We start from the raw sequence: 19,568 nt of genomic DNA, 5'->3' as shown, positions 1-19,568 counted from the left end.
TAAACTTTGCCAGTTGTGTCTTAACCACATCAGCGACGTGGGGACGAGCATTGTCGTGTAGCAAGATCACACCATTGGTCAATCTTCCAGGTCGTTTGTTCTTGATTGCGACACGCAGCCGATACAGCGTTGCACAATATCGCGAACTATTGATAGTCTCTCCACGTTTAGCAAATTCAATCAGTAATGGCTCCTGACGATCGAAATAAAAAGTCAATAGCACCTTTCTCGAGGAAATGACAGCCTTTGCTTTCTTCGGGGGTGGTGAATTCAAATGTTTCCACTGTAAGCTTTGCCGGCGTGTTTCAAGTTGGTAGTGGTGACACCATGATTCGTCTCCGGTCACAATTGCAGACAAGAAGTCGTCACCCTCATTGTGATACCGGATGAGATGAGTCAATCCGCGCCGAACCTCTCCGTCTTCTGGCGGTCGTTCAAAATCTTGGGCATCCATTGAGCACACAAAAGCCGATAACTGAGATGATCATGAACTATGGTGTGAACCGAACCGTGACTGATGTTCACACGCTCTGCCAGTTCATCGATGCTTATCCTCCGTTCTTGTCTAATCAGCTCATCAACCTGTGCAATAGTGTCGGGGATGATTGCAAGGTGGCTTTGGCCCGGTCTTGGATCGTCTTTGCAACTTTCACGTCCTTCTCTGAACCGTTTGCTCCAACGCTTCACAGTGGCCAATGCGATGCAATGTTCACCGTACACAGCAGTCATACGGCGACTAATTTCATGTTGGGAAACACCTTCAGCTGTCAAAAACCTGACCACATCACGCTGTTCCTCTTTTGGAGCATCCATTATGTCACGCTACCGTCTTCAACCCAGTGTAAGAGCGCTTTAAAGAACTTTAACCTCACACTTTCACGCCACTTTCGTAAATGAAGGCTGTCTCTGTGCTACGCGCATGCGCCGCAGATGATGGACCGAACCATTCTTGCTGAGGAGAGGTTGGCTCACTTTCATTTGACTCGCCCTTATACATAAGAATATATTACCTATCAGAAAGATGATGCTTTACATGAAATCTAGTTAAATATATTAATTCAGCTGCATAATGTATCAAAGATAATAACATAAACTTCACTTAGATTATTTAAATCATTAGAGAGATTTTTTTTGTATTGACAACAGATGGATGTATATTTTCAAGCTTTTTTCTTATAATACGCAAATCCACACTGCACATGTAGATTTCTGATAACCTTACACATGAAAACTGATTTTGACAACTTTGTTCCTTCACTTCAACCACAATATTTTCTTTTACTTTATTTGTACTTTTGAATGGATTTACTGCTTTTATCCAATCATGAGATGTGTCATCACTTGGTATATATTAGTTACTTAAAACAGTTTTGATTTCTTATTTCCTTAAATGATCTATTATCATCTAAATAAATGAAAAGTTATGAAGATTAAAATATTTATTTATACTATTTAAAGGCAATTTATGAGCTGGTTAAAAAAACTGTCAAAAGATTAAGGACAAAAATATTAAAAATGGCATTTTAAATTTAATAGTAAATATAGAGTCAGCATCAGCTTATTTGTAAAAGTATTTCTAAAACGTAACTTGAAGCAAATGTTAAGTAACGGTATCATGAAATAATTTCTTTTCATTATTCCAAGATAATGAAATAATTTCTGTTCATTATTCCAAGATATATTACTTAATACTGTCTAAACCAGTAGTTCTCAACCTTTTCTGCCTCAAGTATTCCTTTTGCTCTTCCCAAACTCGAAAAATACATATGTACATTTATTTTGATTACTATCTATTATGTTTTATAAATAAAATTAAAACAAAGTATAGAAAATATTGGTAAATACCAAAATTTGTATAGTAAAGATAATTTTTAGTATTCATAAACTTAAAACTAAATACTTAACAGCTAAAAAGACTGACAGTCTACCCCCCTCCCGAACTAAGAAATTCCCCCCTCTGGTCTAAACAAAGCTGGCATATTAGGTTCATTAATACAGGGTCCAAAAGTCAAGCAAAAAATTAAAAAAGTCCAATTGCTCATTTTCTGCTTATGCGGGGGTGAGGAGATTTTTGGATTATAGTTTGATATTTAATGCCATTTGTTAAACATGGAGCAGTTATTGGGTGTACAGTATGCTGTCTGCGTAAAATCGTTTTTATAAGAATGGTGACTGTGCAATTTTAGTCACTACTGGAATGATGAAAATCCAGGTGAGTTGCATGAAAAGCCATTACATAGTCCAAAAGCTATAGTGTGGTACGCGCTTTTATTATCTGGCATTATTGAGCCATATTTTTTAAGGTAATCCAGGAAATGCCAAAATTGTTGATGCAGAGTGCTACACACACATGGTGAAAACATTTTTTATGCAACAGCTCCCTAGGTTTCCTGAAATTAATTTCTTCCAGTAGGGTGGGTCATAAGTGATATTGAGTGTGTGTCCATGACTGCTTTAAGAGAAATCTTCTTGGAAAAACTCATATCCATACATAGTGACATGACCTGCAAAATTCCCAGATTTGTCTGACTTTTTTCATTGGGGATTTCTGAAGAGATTACTAGACTACAAACCATATCAATATAAAAAAATGAACATCAGACAACAAGAAATTGCATGGTACAACCCGATCTGCTTCGTCAAATGATGGAAATTTTTCAGTCAAGATTAGAAGAATGTTTACACAGAAACTGCTCTCACTTGAGCACCATTATTACAAGTCCAAAAGGGCTTTAGCCTGAATGGGCTATTAGTCTTGAAACGGGATTCTGCGTTGTCCTTTAGAAACACCAAATCACTTTTCAAAGTGTTGCCACCAAATACTATCACCCTGTATTAACTAACCCTGCATTCTTCATTACTAAGAAACTGAGTAATAAAGAATCCGCATGTATGTTCCTCGAATTGGAAAAAAATTATAGTACCTATAGTCATTAAATTTTTAATAGCCTTGTCCTTGTGCACCCGAAAGCCCGAATTTTGGATTTCATATTTTGTAAAACTTTTAATGAACTTTTGTTTAACAAACTCAACACAGGGTTTGTACACATTTCTGCACACAGAAATTAAGTATTTTTAAGGACTTTTAATGACCATTAATGAAAAAATTAAGGACCTATGAGCAAATGGGAACTGGATAAATTCAATTAAAAATACTATTCTATGCCTGAATTGCACTTTTGTAATACCATCCTAAAAATAAAATAGATCCCTGAGTAGTATGCATTATTACTAAACATGAATTATTTAACATAATGATTAATAAGTTTGAGAATAAAATAAACTTTATACAATTTATCAAGTAGGATTAAATATTTTACACTTATAATAGTTGGACATATTTGAAAGATGACATTTACTTACGTTTTACTAATAGTTAGCTTTATGTTGATTTTTTTGTGTCTCATTTTGTTACATACTTAGTCAGTCTAGAGGTTTAGTAAATAGCAGGTAGATTTTATGTCAAACGGTATAGGTTAAAATGAAAAGTAAGATCATAATCATAGCATGATTCATAACAAAAGACTGAATGTTGTCACCGCTGTTGCTTGTCTAGAGAGAGACCTGCTCATTAGAACAAACCTGAAAGGTCTGATGTGGACACAGTTGGCAAGTGTTGAAACTTAGTCAGGCTCTGTTTGATGCAGTTAGTGTCATAGCTTGATTGTAGCCCAGTTAATATACTTTAATGTTCCAATAGCGATTAAAATACCAGAGATGATAAGTTGTTTTGTATTATTTTTAAGTTTCACTAGATGCAAAGAATAAGTTTTACTTGAATTTTTAAATTTTTGTGTTTTATCTTGTGACCACAGTAAGTGTTAATGAAAGGCAATAACTCGCTTTAATATGTAGAGATAACTTTTAAGGGTAAGCAGTTAGTTATAAATAATTAAATTAGGTAATTAGATAACCTTAGTCATTATGGATTTACATGGCCACTATTAGATTTTATTTTTTAACAATATTTGTTAAAAAAGCCTATTAAAATCAAAATCTAATAAAATTTCACAATTTAAAATGCATGTAATTTATCACATTGATTCTTAAACGATATTAGCATACACATTAAAAGCTACAAAGCATTTATGTTTTGTAACAACACTCAACAAAATATTTATCCTTCATTTTAATTTGATGCCTTTCTAAACATTTTCGCTAGTTTATATCGATTTCCTTCTCTTTAATAATTTTTTCTAACAATTAGAGAGTTGTCTCAATATGCAAACCAATGCTCTCGCTAGTTTCTGCGTGCTTATCTCCTAACTTGTCAACATCTCCACAAGGTACCAGGGGCGTAGCTAGAGTTTGCAGCGCCCGGGGACAACTGAAGAATTTGCACCTCTTTCTGTGTGCCAAGAATGGAAAACATTTCATTAAAAAATTTCATATCATCAATTTGGCGCCCTCTGGATGTTGCGCCCGGGAACAGATGCCCCCTTGCCCCACCCTAGCTATGCCACTGCAAGGTACCTATGAGAGTTTACTTGATCTGGTAAAAGTTTAATAGTCCCAAAACCCCGACTGAATAATAAACTGAAAGGCTGAAATTATAAACAATTGGGTAAGTTACATAATAATAACTGCACATATTTTTGAGGAGTAATATTCTTTATGTATTCAGTTTCTTTCTTCAACACGGTTCCTTTTCATTTTAGAACCTTTGGATCTAATTATTTCTGTTATTCTAAAAAACACTAAATGCATTTAGAATGTATAGAAAAAGTGGCTAATTCTATTTCTTTAGTAATATGAACATTCAGAAGAAATATGAAATATATATGGTAAAGCCTGGTTACAAAGCTGGTGTGGCAGAATTTTTAGAATTTAGAGACACACTGAACAACAAAAATCTAGAAATAGCAAAACGTTTAGGATCCACAGAAATTGCATCAGGTGGGAAAATGCCTAGTGTCAGCTCTGTGTATGATGCATTAAGACATATTAGATGAATCTTTTAAATTGTAAGTTTTCAATTTCTTTATTAATAAAAAAATTCCTTTCTATAATGCCTGCCCAGTGATAAGATTAGAAGCATTTTTGATGCTTGTGTCTAGTGAAAGGTAGAGAAAATAAAGGGAAGATAAACATGTTAAGAAAAAGATTCTAGTATCAGGAGTAAAACATTTAAATATTATGTTTTCATTGTTCTTCCAGACGTTCTCCAAAAGGTAAGAAATTCATCGCAAACTTTCTGTAAAATACATCCATTACGTGTCGATATCATGGAGACATTTTTCATTTTGTCACATATTTCTGGAATCTTCTAGAATCGTGGGTCTATAAATCTTGATTTCAAACCCTTCTAAACTTTCCAAGCTGCAAGCAGCAATGTCTAAAATACTAAAGAAAAATTATCCCTACCAATTCTGTAACAGCAAAAAGTCAGAAATATTTTGAAAAAAAAAAAGAAAGAGGGAAAAAGTGTAAAATTAATTTTATAGAGAAAACTGATGCATATTCTGAGAATTTTGAATATTCCGAGACAATTGCATGAGAAAAACGCTTACTATGAAAAAATTAAAAAGAATACACTTTTAATTAATTGCATAGCTAATTTTGCTCTTGCTAAGAGCTGTTTCGTAAGTTATGAGCAATATGCCTTATTTAGCAGATTCATAATATTGTATAAGTTGCCAAAATGAAACTTTATAATATGACAGCAAAAAATAGAATGTTTTATTTTAATGTTATTTTTTATATATAATTTCAATATATTACCATTATTTTAATGAAATTTATCAATGTTATGATGCTTTAAAAAAAAAACTGGTCAAAAAATTGTCAGATCTCGGAGTTAAAAATTTTCTACAGAAACTGATCCTAAAATTGCCAAAATGTTGACAAGTCACCACATTTAGAGCTGTTTAATAAAAGAATTCACATCCCCAAAAGCGAAAAGTTGTTTAAGAGTTCTTTATTAGAAAAAAGGAATTTTGAAATGCTTATGTTTCACTTCTTGCTTAGAAACTCAAGTATCCCATCATTTTTATTAGAAATAGAAGCAAATTATAACCCATGAACCCATTCAAAAGATAACCATATATGTCAGTGAATCGCCAAAAATATTCCTCCAAAATGCTAATTCACACTCAAAATGGCAGTCATAAAAATAGACAGAAATTTCAGATGATTAAAATTAAGGACCTTCTGCTGATTTTGGCCAAAATTAAGGACTTTTAAAGACCAAATATCAATTCCAAAAAATTTAAGGACTCTTAAGGACCATACGAACCCTGGCAACAATTTGGAAGTGAACAGTGGCAGCAATGCATGAAATAAAATATTTTTATCTCCAGTTGCGAGACCGTCTGTCGGAAATTCCAAAAATACGCTGTTTTGAAATGTTTTATGATTTTGCTGTTATGTGATGCAAATGCGAAGAATACAATATTTAATTATTAAATAAAGTTAACACAAAAACAAAAAAAGTTTTGTATGCGATCTTACTATGAAAACTAAACACTGATAAGAAAAACTGAAAATATCTGACAAAATGTTTAAAAAAAATTGCCAACGCTTAATTAGGGCTTTTACACAGATGCTGCTTTTACAATTTTTTAAATTTTGCAGTTGAATCATATATGGCATTAAGCACGGCGAAAATGGTACGTAATATTAACCCTCTAAGCAGCACAGGTTTTTGGAACTGTCATGAAGACTTGTATTTATGCAGCATTTGTTAGCTAAATTTATATATTTTAGCCTTTTTTTTTTCATAAATTCACATTCATTAAGAGTGCATTTACATTATTAAAGAAATATATCTTAAGTTATGCACTAATATGTATCAAGTAACAAAAAATCCCATGACTGGATAAAGCCAGTCACACCGCTCAAGAGGGTTAAAGCTAGCAAGCATGAGTACAACAGCAGTCTGGGTAGACTGCCAGCTCAGTGAGAGCATAAAACACGTTAAATCCTTTTGGGCTATCATTAAAATATGAACTCTTTTGGATTTTTTTAATTAAAAAGTAAAATATCATACTTTAGTCAACTCAAATTTGTAAAAAAAAATTCTGATAATAAATGTTTCACGAAAAAATTTCTTTCTTACCACTTTCTTTCTTACTTACTTTCTTTCTTACTTAAAAAACTTTCAAGAGGCACTGAATTAAGAAATTTCTTCTGTTTTCCAACATGAAGTTGTAATATAATACGGACATAAAAAATAAGAATAAATAATTTATAAAGGTAAACTATAACATAATAAATAATAGCTTTATGTGAAAAATTTCATGTGAATATTTTTGTATATGTTTCTAGGTTTTTATTATAATCTGAAAATATTCCCACATTCAATTCAAAAACTGTGTATTTTTTAATACGAAAAAAAATTATCTTCACACCTTCAGCAAGAAACACATACAAGAAATATTTGGCTTTTATTGAAATTGGGATTTCCGATAACAGTGGTCACAAATGTAGAATTGAAAGAATATCTTGACATATTTCAAGTTCTGTAAACACCTCACAAAAGGATTCTGGAAAGAAGCTCTCTGGCTCCAATAAACAAAACAAAATAAATTAATCATTATTCTTAATAAAGATTTTTATAATCAATGAACTGTGCTTGCAGATCTTCGTTTTCATCCCTTATCCACTTGACAATTATTTTAGAACATTAAGGCACACTTAACAAGCAAGGAAGAGGGCAACCAAATAAAAATTGCATTGAAATTTAAAATTCCCCTGAGTATAATCACAATACCGGATTTCTGCATATTTCAAACAGCATCAAAAAAAGTTAGTAACTTATCAAAAGTGTAACTAAAAGTTTTTCATCAAATTAAGTAAATTTTCATTCGTTTTATGAGGTAAGAGAAAAAGATGACAACCTTTTCACAAACACAGCTATATGTGAAAAGAAAGGCTCTGTACAAATCTGAGAAAGATACCATTGACTTTTTACATTTGAAATGTGTAAATAATCTCAAATATCCAAAAACACACTGTGCTAGTTTTCTGTACAATCTTATAATAATGCAAAAGACCTGAAAGAGTTTTATGGAACTGAAACATCTTTTAAAACTCACACGTAGACTAATGAAAAACTTTAAATCTTAAATCTGTTGGACAGATATTTCCACACTTTTACTCTTTCGTCTTGGACAATTTTTTTACATCCATACCAATCACATCACCATTTAAATTATTGATAAAAGTCACTATCTTCTTCATATGTCACAGTCCTTCGACCACAATTGCGGGTTCGAATTTTAGCTGAAAAATCTTCCACCGGATTTAATTTTTTCCGAGCCCGAAAGGCACTACTGGTAGCTCTTGTGTTGATCCTTGTTGTTAAACGAGTTGATCTGTGTGACCATTTATTACCTTCCTCATAACCATTATTCATTTCATGATTTAAGTAATGCCGCTCATCTTTGCCACCAGGCCCTTTGCTTTGAATACTTTTCCATGATTTATTATTGCTAACAGAATTCTTTTTATTTTTTTCATACGTAGGCATATTTGAAAGATCATAATCCTGGCTTTCAGTTTTATTTTTTTGTTTATTATCTAAAGTTGTTTGACTCTGTGAGCTTTCTATGCCACACACTAATTTGCAATTCATTGATCGCTCTTTCAATGCCACTCTTTTTTTCTTCAACTTCATAGGTTCAGTTGGTGTTATGGCAAAACTGGATGGTATTGACAGTTTTGAGTTTGAAGAATTTGAATGCTCTTTCCTTAATGACTTTAATGCCACATTTTTATACCTTGATGCTAAAGGGCATACATTGCTTCTAATAAAATGCTGTGGTCGTGTTTTCCGATTTCTCAAAATTGGATTCAAATATTTGGGAACAATTTTAGCTCTCAATTCCCATTTTAAATCAACTCTTCCAATATCAGAACTACCAGATGTACTAGGAATGTTAGAAACATTACAATTTGAAACAGAGATTGCCTTATTGGTCTGGTTTTTCTTTGTATTATTTTCGCAAGCTTTCTTCACATTGCGGCGACCAAGCATTGTAGGTACAGGCACTCCAAGTTTACGAAATGCAGATCTGGTGTGAGCAGAAATTGAATTCGCATAAAATGTTTTTCGATGATACAAAGGTGGTCGGGCATATTTTACAGAACATTTTCTAGGAATTCTTGCATCATTTCTTATTTCTTTCCGAGTATCTATAGTTGATTTCTGATCTGAAGGTATATTTTCATTATGAACTTCTGAAGTACTAGGTAAATTGCTAATACTAGAGTTTTCTGACGTACCTTCCATATTAGCAGACTCCTTTTTCACAATGCTTTCTCTTTCGTGCATTTTCAACTTTTGAGTGGAAATTCTTTTACACATCCAAGGGCTTTTCTGCACACCATTACTCAATGGGAAACCTAAAACAGTGAATAGATGATAGTTTTAATTATATATATAAAATATTAAAAGATTTTATTATAAAAAGTTCCATAAAATCGGCAAAAATAAATTTACAGGCGAGTACCTCAAACCGCAGTAAAATTTTGATAATCGATCGCTGTCTGTGAACTGTACTTATTTTTTTTAATGTAAACAAACCAAATTTGATTTTTAAAAAATTTAGCACGTAAGTTTAATGATAATTTTTCTTTATATAAATATGTAAATATATTTTTAATAAAAGCATGCTATAATGTATTTTGATTGAAGAAATAGTTTATTTTATTATTGAAATTATATGGCATTTTTTGCATGCACTAAATTCACTTTTTCGTAAGAAACATCTGCAAATTTTTCATTTTGAATAAAGAAGTACTTTGGGTATAAGTGTTACTTTTGAGTTTGTGATTAATATATGTAAGGAACTTACACATCCACAACTTTCAGATGTCGAGTTCCAGCTTAAATTGCAGCTTACAGTAGATTTGTGCAACTTCTACACAACAAATTATCTATGCTTACATCGATGGTAAAAACGAATAGATTCTTAAAAATAATCCTTGTAGATTTAATTAGAAATAAAAAGCACGGTAATAAAAGGATAAAAAAAAATAGTTTTAATAAATCTAAAATTTCAGTTTCAGCACTTTAATAAGCTAATAACAGAATTAATAATCCAACTGCAGAAGCAAGAACATATTGCAAAGTTAGCACAGGGATTAAATTTAAGGAAACCTGTGGTGTTGGACTTTATGTAAACAGCTTACTTATTCATTTACCGACTTTTGTTTAAAAACATAAACATTCCTGTGAATGTAATTTCAAAAGAGAGATACAATTTTTTTTTCATAAACTACGATGATGTATTTTTTACGAAAGAATTCCTAAAAAAAATATATACCCCTTTTTCTTTCCTGTACATTTTCCTCTTGCACTTAAAATATTTTCTTTGTACCTAAAATATGTTTAGAAAATAAAAATTTTACGTTCCATAAATCTTGATTAAATAATTCTTGAGATATGATTTGGGGTTCATGAGCTGACAGGCCAAATGTAATTTTAAATTAAAAAGAAAAAAGTGTAAACAAGACTCAGGAAGACATGTAAAATTATTTAATCTGTACAATCTTCAATTCTATAGCATGTAATTATTGAAAATTATTGAAATCTCAATATTACATTCAGAGTCTAAAGGATTCTCATAATTTTTTTAACTAACATTTTTCATCTTTCTAAAAAATATTGTGTTTAATCCACAATATGTATGTATTTAATATAAAAAGAGTGATATGCAACTTAAAAACATCACATTTTTTTAATTTTCTTCAATTCTTTCAATCGATTTCATTCTTTAAATAAAAATTTAGAATAAGAATTTTTTTTAACAAATTAGCATTTCTAAATAATTTTCACCAGGCATAGTTTTCAGTAGAATTAATGATCTGAATAAAAGCTTTGATTTAAATAGGTTGTAATGCTGCATGATGACAACAAATATTATACCACACATTTCTAGTTTCATTTAGCATTCTCAAATTGATAATTTTAAGCTGCTGTAATTTATATGGGTGTTCACTGTGCTATAGTTTCATTTCATATAATATATCAGAACTGATTAAATAAATACTGTGATGGCTGTGTAATAAATTAAAGCAAACCCATATATCTATCTATTAATGAGATAATGAAACGTTTTTAACCTATGTTTCCTAGTAATATTAGCTTATGTACTGCATTAACTTTTAATATATAAATAACTGAAGAGTTGCAGCACAGGATAGCTTAACATTTTAAAATTTAAAATAGTTAAAAATTCAAAGCAAAGTCTATTAAAATACTTTTAAAACTTCAGTAATTCTGTTTAGTATTACACATAAGTGATGTCTCATTTAAAAAAAAAAAAAAAAAAAAAAAAAAATTAATGTTTATTTTATTTAAAACTGTTAATTAAGCATTTTTTATTAAAGGTTTTTTTTTTTCATGATTCAAAGAAAATATGTATCAGTTTATCACACAACATATACTAAATTTCCACAAACACATAACTTTTAAAAAAATGTGCATTTGAAAAATTTCAGAGACATACTGAGGAGAAAATTTATAATTCAACAAAAATCATTTTTTGATACATAACGTTTACAAACTATTACTATTAGTATTTGATTATAATTTGGAATTATAAAATGAAATAAGTCAAATTTTGGGGCAATAAATAATTAAATCTTTAAAATAACTGAACCACATTCTCAAAAATTCTTATATTCTAATTTAAAATAAAAAAATTTTAAACCCAAAGCACAAAGAAACTGGCACCGATTAATCAACATGTAAAAAGAAAGCACATACTTATCATTATGAAGAAACATATTCAGAAAATACAGTCAAAGTCATTAATTCGGACACTCATAATCCGGACCTCAAAGCTACAAACTTTCTGCGCATAAGACCTTTACGGCTGCAAATATGCATGTGCGCATACGCATGAGCGTTTAATGTATAATAACGGATGGTATAAGCTAAGCTAAAATTATCTCATTTAGTTAATGTTGCAGATTGTGTTGTTCCTTAATCTTCGAATTGGATCCGGCTGTTAGAGCCGAGACTGTTAGAGCAATTTTATAAAAGTAAGCTTGAACTTTCGATTATGTCAAATAGAATTTCCGATATATATTTTCTAATATGTAAAGGATCTACAAAGCAAAAGTACGTTTCGAAATCCATCAAACAAAAAGTGAAATTGCTGCAAAAAAATGGATAAAGGAATATCCTTTGTTTCTCTAACCATTCCGAAATCCGTTTATCAATTTCACACTGCTCTGCGGGGGATAAATGTAGTATTTCATTTCGATGTACTCCGTCTTTGATATGATTTAAATCAAATTCCTCATTGTTATAATTTGCTTTCGATAGTGAAGAAAGTGACACAGAGGTTATTGAAAACGAAAAAATTTCGATTGACAAATTTGTCGGTATTCTCAACACAGCAATTATAGGACTTGAACAACGGAACTTTGTAACTGAACAAGAAATTATGTCTGTTTAAAGAATTAAAGAGAAAGTATTGTCACATAAAACGAAGCAACTTAAACAACTTACATTAAAAGAAATGTTTAATAAAGTAAATAAATAAATATTAAGTCTTTTTTTTTTTTTTTTTTGTAAATTTTGATACCCTTTAGATCATAGTTGTTCTTTATTTTATAAATTACGGTTTCATATTTTTAATTTTATAATTTCTGCATGCCATCTTACCAGATTTAAACTGATGATCTATAATCCGGAATCACCAAAGTCCCGAGGAGTCCGGATTAACTACTTTTGACTGTATACAGAAAGAGGAAATTTTATCATTTGTAACAAAGTTTATTTTCCTGATTTAAATTGTATTTTTCTAATCAATCTATGTATGTTTATCCTAGTTAAAAAGCATATTTTCAACCTACAACTGTATATTTTTGCTCCCAGAAGAAGAGGAATTCCATGCCTACTCTTTTTGAAATACATATTTTTTAAACTCTATAAATTTTGCAGGATTAATCTAAGGATGAATTTAGCCTTAGTTCAGATGGTACTTACGTATTATGTCATTGACCGTGAAACTGTTGCCACGCAGCACAATTTGGTGCCAATTATGGACGAACGTAACGTCGTAGCACACTCGTTACATCTGCAACATCAACTGATGTAAACTTGATTGATGCTTGACAAATCATCTTTTGTATTTATCAACAAGGATTTAAATTAAGCGTTATTGCTATATTTTCCCCCTCCATTTTGATAGAAATGATTAAAATTTGTGACCTACCCTCTACAGAACAGCAAACAGTGGAAAGGCTGTGTGATTTTACCATGAAAAAAGCATATATTAATTGGACATGATACGGTTCATCTGAATATGGCTAACAAATAAGTAATAGACTGGAACAATTAGCTTTGAGAAATTTGTACTCATAGCTTTTTAGACAGAGTTTTCAGTAAAATCAGAAGGCCAAACAAAACAGTAGAAACTGACAGGCATTTTTACAAATTGCAAAACAAAGAGAGTCAAATACTGATTGTTTATTAGTTAAAATTCAAGAATTGAAGAGGCATCAGTTCTTTCTGCAGGAACAATTGATAACATTTGTGGTTCTATGGTAGCCAACTTTCACGGTCAATGGGATAATACATAAGTACTATTTATATTCATTTAAATATTTACAAAATAATGTTCAAACGTGTCCACTTAATGGACAGTGTGTAAAAGAGATATGTGTTACCATTCATATCATTAATTCAAATGCTACTTAAAATTATAGTATATTAGTTAAAGCCTTAATTAAAACTTCCAATTAATACATAAAATTTTCTGAGTAAGATAAACTGAATGTGTTGCATTTTATTCTTTTTATGACATAAATTATAACAACTGTCGTAAAAGTTTATAACAGCTTAAAAAAGTTTGCCATAAAACTAATTATTAAAAATTATCCAGCATGAAATTAATTGTAAAATTTTAATTATATAACAACTTTATGAATGCAAGTATCCCATTCCTCCAAAAAACATTAAACAAATAATATTTATCATATCAAACTTACTCATTCTAAACCAATATGTGTAAATGTCTACTTATTAAATAAACTGATAAACCAATATGTATTTACTAAATGTGCTGAATAAAATAGTAACTTATTTAAATACATCATTTCATTCACAATTTTAAACAGAGCAGCAAAATATTTAATTTTAAAAACTTAAAACAGTAGCACACTTTAAAAATTCATAAACTAAAAAAATGTACATTAAAAAAATTTTTTAGACCAGGAAAAGTTTAAATTATAGGGATATATTTTTATGTTCCACATATAATACAAAATTATGTTATGTTATATAAAAATTTGCCTAAAAATAAAAACTGATTTTTTTTAAAATTAAATTACCTTCAATCAAAACTCATTCAGAAAATATAAATGATTCTAATATAAATAGAATAGAATATAGCATAGCATACTTCATTTTTAATCATACATTTAATTTTAAAGGATTTTTAATAGACTCTTATTTTCTAATTAAAACTATATTCCAATGATTAAACTTTTCATAATTGAAACTATCAAATATATTGCAACAGAATGGGTAAATCCAATATCTGAGGAAGAAGTGAAAATTCTTGCTTTTATCAGCTAATAAAATGCATCATACCCTATAACTGCCAATGGATCAAATTATCAAAAAATTGCAAATGATTTCTCAGATAATAAAAAGACCAAAAATTTTAAGGTAATAAGCATTGGTATTAACTTTTACAAATGATAACTACAATTATTTGGGATTAGAAGGACTCTAGAAATACTTTGCAATAAATAAATAAATAAATAAATAAATCAAAATTCACAAAATATACTTGAAAGTTATATTTTTCGATCATATATCAGTTTAAGATTTAGAATTTCTTTGTTGTATTATATCGAAAATACTTAAGTAATAGTTAACACACATAAACAAGCTTCTTTAGATCAATTTATTTTTAACACTTAATTTAGAAAATATTTTTTGATTTTGAAAATGATTCCCATTCTTGTAATTAAAAATGAAGACATTGATATCAAAGGAAGAAAGAAGTTTTCAAAATTAGCTTTTAAAAAATCTAAATTGAGGTAAATCACCTATCTGATGATGATGGGATCTTTCTAAAGAAACTGGCTTGTACTTACATGTTACTTATAGGAAGCAGTGAAAACTCCACACAGCAAGCTGCGCCTCAGAATCCATAAATAGTTCCACATTATAAAAATTCTTCCAAACTGGAGACATGTGCATATGAAATAAAGTCCTCTTGATTCCATATTGAAAGTCCTTTTATGCAATATAGAAATTTTAAAGCACTGAATGGGGAATTATAACCAGAGTTATTAAAAAAGATTTGTTTGATTGCATCTTGTTAATTTCCGTTTAAACCCTGAAATAGTACATGAACATAGCTCTTTCCATAAATGTTTTGTCAGATATAATGGAGCACAGCCAGACTTTTATTGTCTTTCAATCATATCTAGCCCAAATCAATCTAGAACAAAATGTTTGATGCAACAGTCATAACAGATTATCATGATAAGATGATTCTGTTTTTACCAAAATGGAAACGAAAACTCAACTTCTTCCCAAATATATTGAAAAGCTTTTAAGGAAGTGCTTGATTAAAAATAAGTCTCTTTTTGGAAAAATATTTTTTTTTTTTTTAAATTGCATATTTCATGATTAGTATTTCTTTTAAAAGTGTGTAATTTCTTCTGCTACTATCTTAGTTCCAATGCAGAACTTTTAAAATAAAAAACAAATATTTTACAAAATTAAATAGGTATATCAAAAGCTATTTATTCTGAGTATAAAATGAATAGTTTTTACAAATTTTAATGATATTACAACATAAATAAAAGAGAGCTTAAAGAATTTTTTAAACAGCTTTAACACCATTAAAAGAAGTTTCGATCATATGATTAATGACTATTAATTAAATAAAACTTGATAGCTTTCCTAAAAGAAATAAGCAAAGAAGAGTGAAAATAGTTGCTCTTTGTTACTCAGCAAAGCCCAAATTCATACTACATCCTTATCATGATGGGCAGTGCCCCACTGTAAAAGTGCTGGTATTTTTATGGAGAGCTATTCTGAGTGATGAATGTAAACCCTGTCATTGAGTGGTACCCCATAATGAAAGTACCAGCACCTTTATAATAAAGCACCACTATATACCCGTTCTTTTTTAGACAATGGAAGAATATTACTTAACATCAGAAAAAGAACCAGGCCTTTTAATTTTTTTCCTCAATTACCGTAGAAGTATGTAAAAACTAACTATTATATAGCACTTTTTATGCACTTTTATGGATTTTCTTTTAGAATAAGAAAACCTTAAATGTCAAGTGTGAGTTCCGAGAAATTCTTCCCATGTATGTGAATTTCAACAAATTTTCTACCACAGTGAAAATACAAGACAACATCAAATTTTTCATAATTCCAGTTTACCAGTAGATGGATGAAAATCTATTAATACTTTGTTCAAATGCTTCTAAATAATGCTGTAATATTTACATAAAATAATAATGCTTGATTCATTTACATGAAAGATCACTGCTCAGAACATAAGTTCCTATGTAAAATATCAAAATTTGATTATCATAGGAAGATTATAAGTATCAAATGTTAGGAATTTTAAAATATGATACTTTATTAATTAATTTACAGTGTATTTTTTACAGTTCTATAGTAACAAATTTTATTTTGCAAAAGCTTGGATGAGTAGCTTACTAATAATTCTCAAAAATATCAAAATCATTACACAAAATTCTCAACAACATTATAGATGAACAACTGAAGAAGATGGAATATCCACACAACTAGAAAAAGCAATAATGTTTCACTGTGTTCCAGTTTTAATCCTTATCAGAAACAAATGAGTAACTTTGTAAAAGAATAAAGAATACCATGTTTCTAACAGTTCAAATTTTATTTAAAAACATAACAGAAAAGGTTATTTAATATTTTATTTTATACACTATTCATTTATTTGAAATAATGTACCGATCTAACAATTATATGCATATAAACTGATAAAACGATGTGAACCATTATTTAAGATAATGAGGGACACAAATTACTACTACTGATGGTATCAATTCTACACTAAAATAATTCCAAATTTTAATTCAAAAACTTTTCCCAGGAACACGATTTTGTATATTTATATCAATATAGATGAGAACACACATTATATTAAAAAAAAAAAACTTTTTTTTACTGTACTGCATATATTAGATAGAGATTTACATTACGAGATTTCCACCTCGTCAAAATATTCCTGCATAACTTTGATATGATGTGGCAGTGTTATCAACAGAAATAACTTGGCAAAACATACATAAAATATACACTAAATATTACTGTGCCTTTTACTTGCTCAAAAGAACTATCATTGAATGAGCTAACTAAATATAATATTTACAAATTTTTATCACTTCAAAGATGTTTTCATTAAAAACATACCATCCTTTTAAAGTTAACCAACCTTCCCTCTAAAAAATGTATTTTACATATACATTCTGGCAATATTTTAGTGCAAGAATATTTATAAAAAAAAAATTCATCAATAATATGGAACTTAATAAAAAAAAATAAGCAAAGAGTACAATTTGAAAATGTAATTTTATTTCATTTTACAAATTGAAATTTTAATTTAATTTTGATCTTATCACACAAGTCATGCAGAACAATTTCCTGAATTAATTTTTCCATCCTGAGACACGAAATGCAATCAGCTGGCACAAAATAATAGCAATTACAACACAAAAAAGAACCGTGCACAATCTTTAACATTTGACATATATTTACAAGATCACTGTTTCAAACGACGTCGTTTTTTACTCGATAGTAAAGGGATGTAAAAATATGAATTAAAGAAATGAATTATATATAACAGACACTAAAACAATATTTTTTTCCTTCACGATCATAACTAAATTCATTAAAATATGGCTCTTCTGGCAGTCAAGAAAAATATAAATTAGTTTTTAAATAAATCCTACTGAGAGATTTCTTTAAATAACAAAAAGGGGAGAAAAACAATATGCTACCAACAGCTGGCAGATCTTCACGTATATATTTACATCACCACATGAAAACGAGATGCTCATATTGATATTTACTGAAAGACATTTTAAGCTGCTATCCTGAATGAGAGATATGTACATAATGAAATGGTCAGATACTTTTCTTCAAGATCTTTTCCATTTACTTATTAAATACCAAATTGTACAAGAGGAAACAAATACCAAAATTTCATTTGTACAAAAATACAACTAAATATGTGTACTTATCAAATTAATTAGATGCACTTTGCTTTAAAATTGAGCAAATGCATACTTGAATAAAACATTAAAAAATATGTTTGTACAAACTATAAGTTATTCATGAAAGAAGGCTCTAGCATGACTTTTAAACTTACGTAAACGGCCCCTGCTGCTGAAAGATATCACTGGCTCAGCGTTTTCAGAATCATAGTTTTGCAAAGAATCATCACTGCCTTCTTCGTAACGTACAGTCCTTTGGCCACAATTTCTGGTCTGAATTCTACTGGATAATTTCCTTGGGCTTTGACCCTTAGGCCCAGGTAAGGCACGGCTGGTAGCTCTTGTGCTGTCTCGTTTCGCTAAACGAGTGGATCTTCGCGATGTTTCTTCGTCTTCATCTGAATTGCCTTCGGATTCTGAATTTGAAGACGACTGTTGACTTTTACTGCTGCTCCTGGTCTCCTGAGTTGTATTTTTTGAGGATGCGGATGATGAATTCGAGCAGCCAGAACTATTAGAATTTTGACCACTCTTAGAGCTGCGAGTCTCCGAGGCATCACTCTCTGAGCTTTCACCTGAGCTTTTGTATTTCTGGGGTCTCGTTACATTCCTCCGAAGAGAACTTAATCTGCTTGGCGGCGGACTGCACAAAAGTCTCTTGGAACGAGTACGAAGAGGTGACAATTTATCATTTACAGGTCTCTTTTTTATAGATGGCCACTGGTTTTCTGGTGATGAAGATCTGGAATGAGACATAGATTGCAAAGATGCAGATAACTTGGTATGTGAACGAAGCGAACTGGAATACACTGGTGATTTTTTATGATAGGATGCTGTGGAACGAGTATGCCTCATAGAAATATGTTTTTTGATTATCCTAGGCCTTAGAGTTTTCTGTATTTGAGGTGCAGAATCTTTGCGAATTCTTTTCGCTTTCCTACCCCATCTCAGATCCTCGCTCCTGCTACTAACGGATGAGTTTGACTGATTACTGGCACTGGAATCTGACTGACTGCCATCGGAATTTGAGCGTTCTTTCTTTCGAACATTTTCAGTGTATTTCTTCGTAGACCTCTCACATTTCTTCCTTTTAGAAACTCTTAGGATTCTTTCACTTGCAACTCCATTTGTTCTTGAAGTACCTAAAAATAATCAACAGAGATACAATTGTGTTACATAAAAAGTAGAATTTGTAATAACTTTATAAACTCAAAAGCTAAGCAGCTGAAAGTATTTCATTTTTATTTGAATGCAAAATGTTCTGTACATTTACGTGCAAAAGTCACATAGTTACCATAGAATGAATTTACTGAGTCACATGATTTTAAGTAATTTTCATCAGGTTTACAGAAAATTTGCAAATTTGACTTGTCTGG

The 19,568-nt window shown here is 30.2% G+C and overlaps 1 protein-coding gene across 3 annotated transcripts in view; it reads right to left on the bottom strand.

Annotated features, from left to right (window-relative positions):
* Window positions 1-19,568, bottom strand: part of BRWD3 (bromodomain and WD repeat-containing protein) — a 123,782-nt gene that overhangs the window by 13,284 nt on the left and 90,930 nt on the right. Inside the window, exons 33-34 of one of the 3 annotated variants that reach the window (XM_085827301.1) lie at window positions 18,348-19,334; window positions 9,226-9,345 (exon numbers count right to left, since the gene is read on the bottom strand). In XM_085827301.1, coding sequence (XP_085683427.1) covers window positions 9,226-9,345; window positions 18,348-19,334 — 1,107 coding nt within the window. Of the gene's footprint in view, window positions 1-7,366; window positions 9,346-18,347; window positions 19,335-19,568 lie in introns of those variants that run through there. The other 2 variants (XM_035358085.2, XM_035358086.2) reach the window with 2 other exon arrangements.

Source organism: Stegodyphus dumicola, chromosome 11 (assembly GCF_044657685.1).
Source record: "Stegodyphus dumicola isolate Sdum_Otavi_A_Nest chromosome 11, ASM4465768v1".
Lineage (NCBI taxonomy): Eukaryota > Metazoa > Arthropoda > Arachnida > Araneae > Eresidae > Stegodyphus > Stegodyphus dumicola.
Note: the sequence above shows the minus strand (reverse complement) of the source record. Positions and strands in the feature narration are given on the sequence as shown.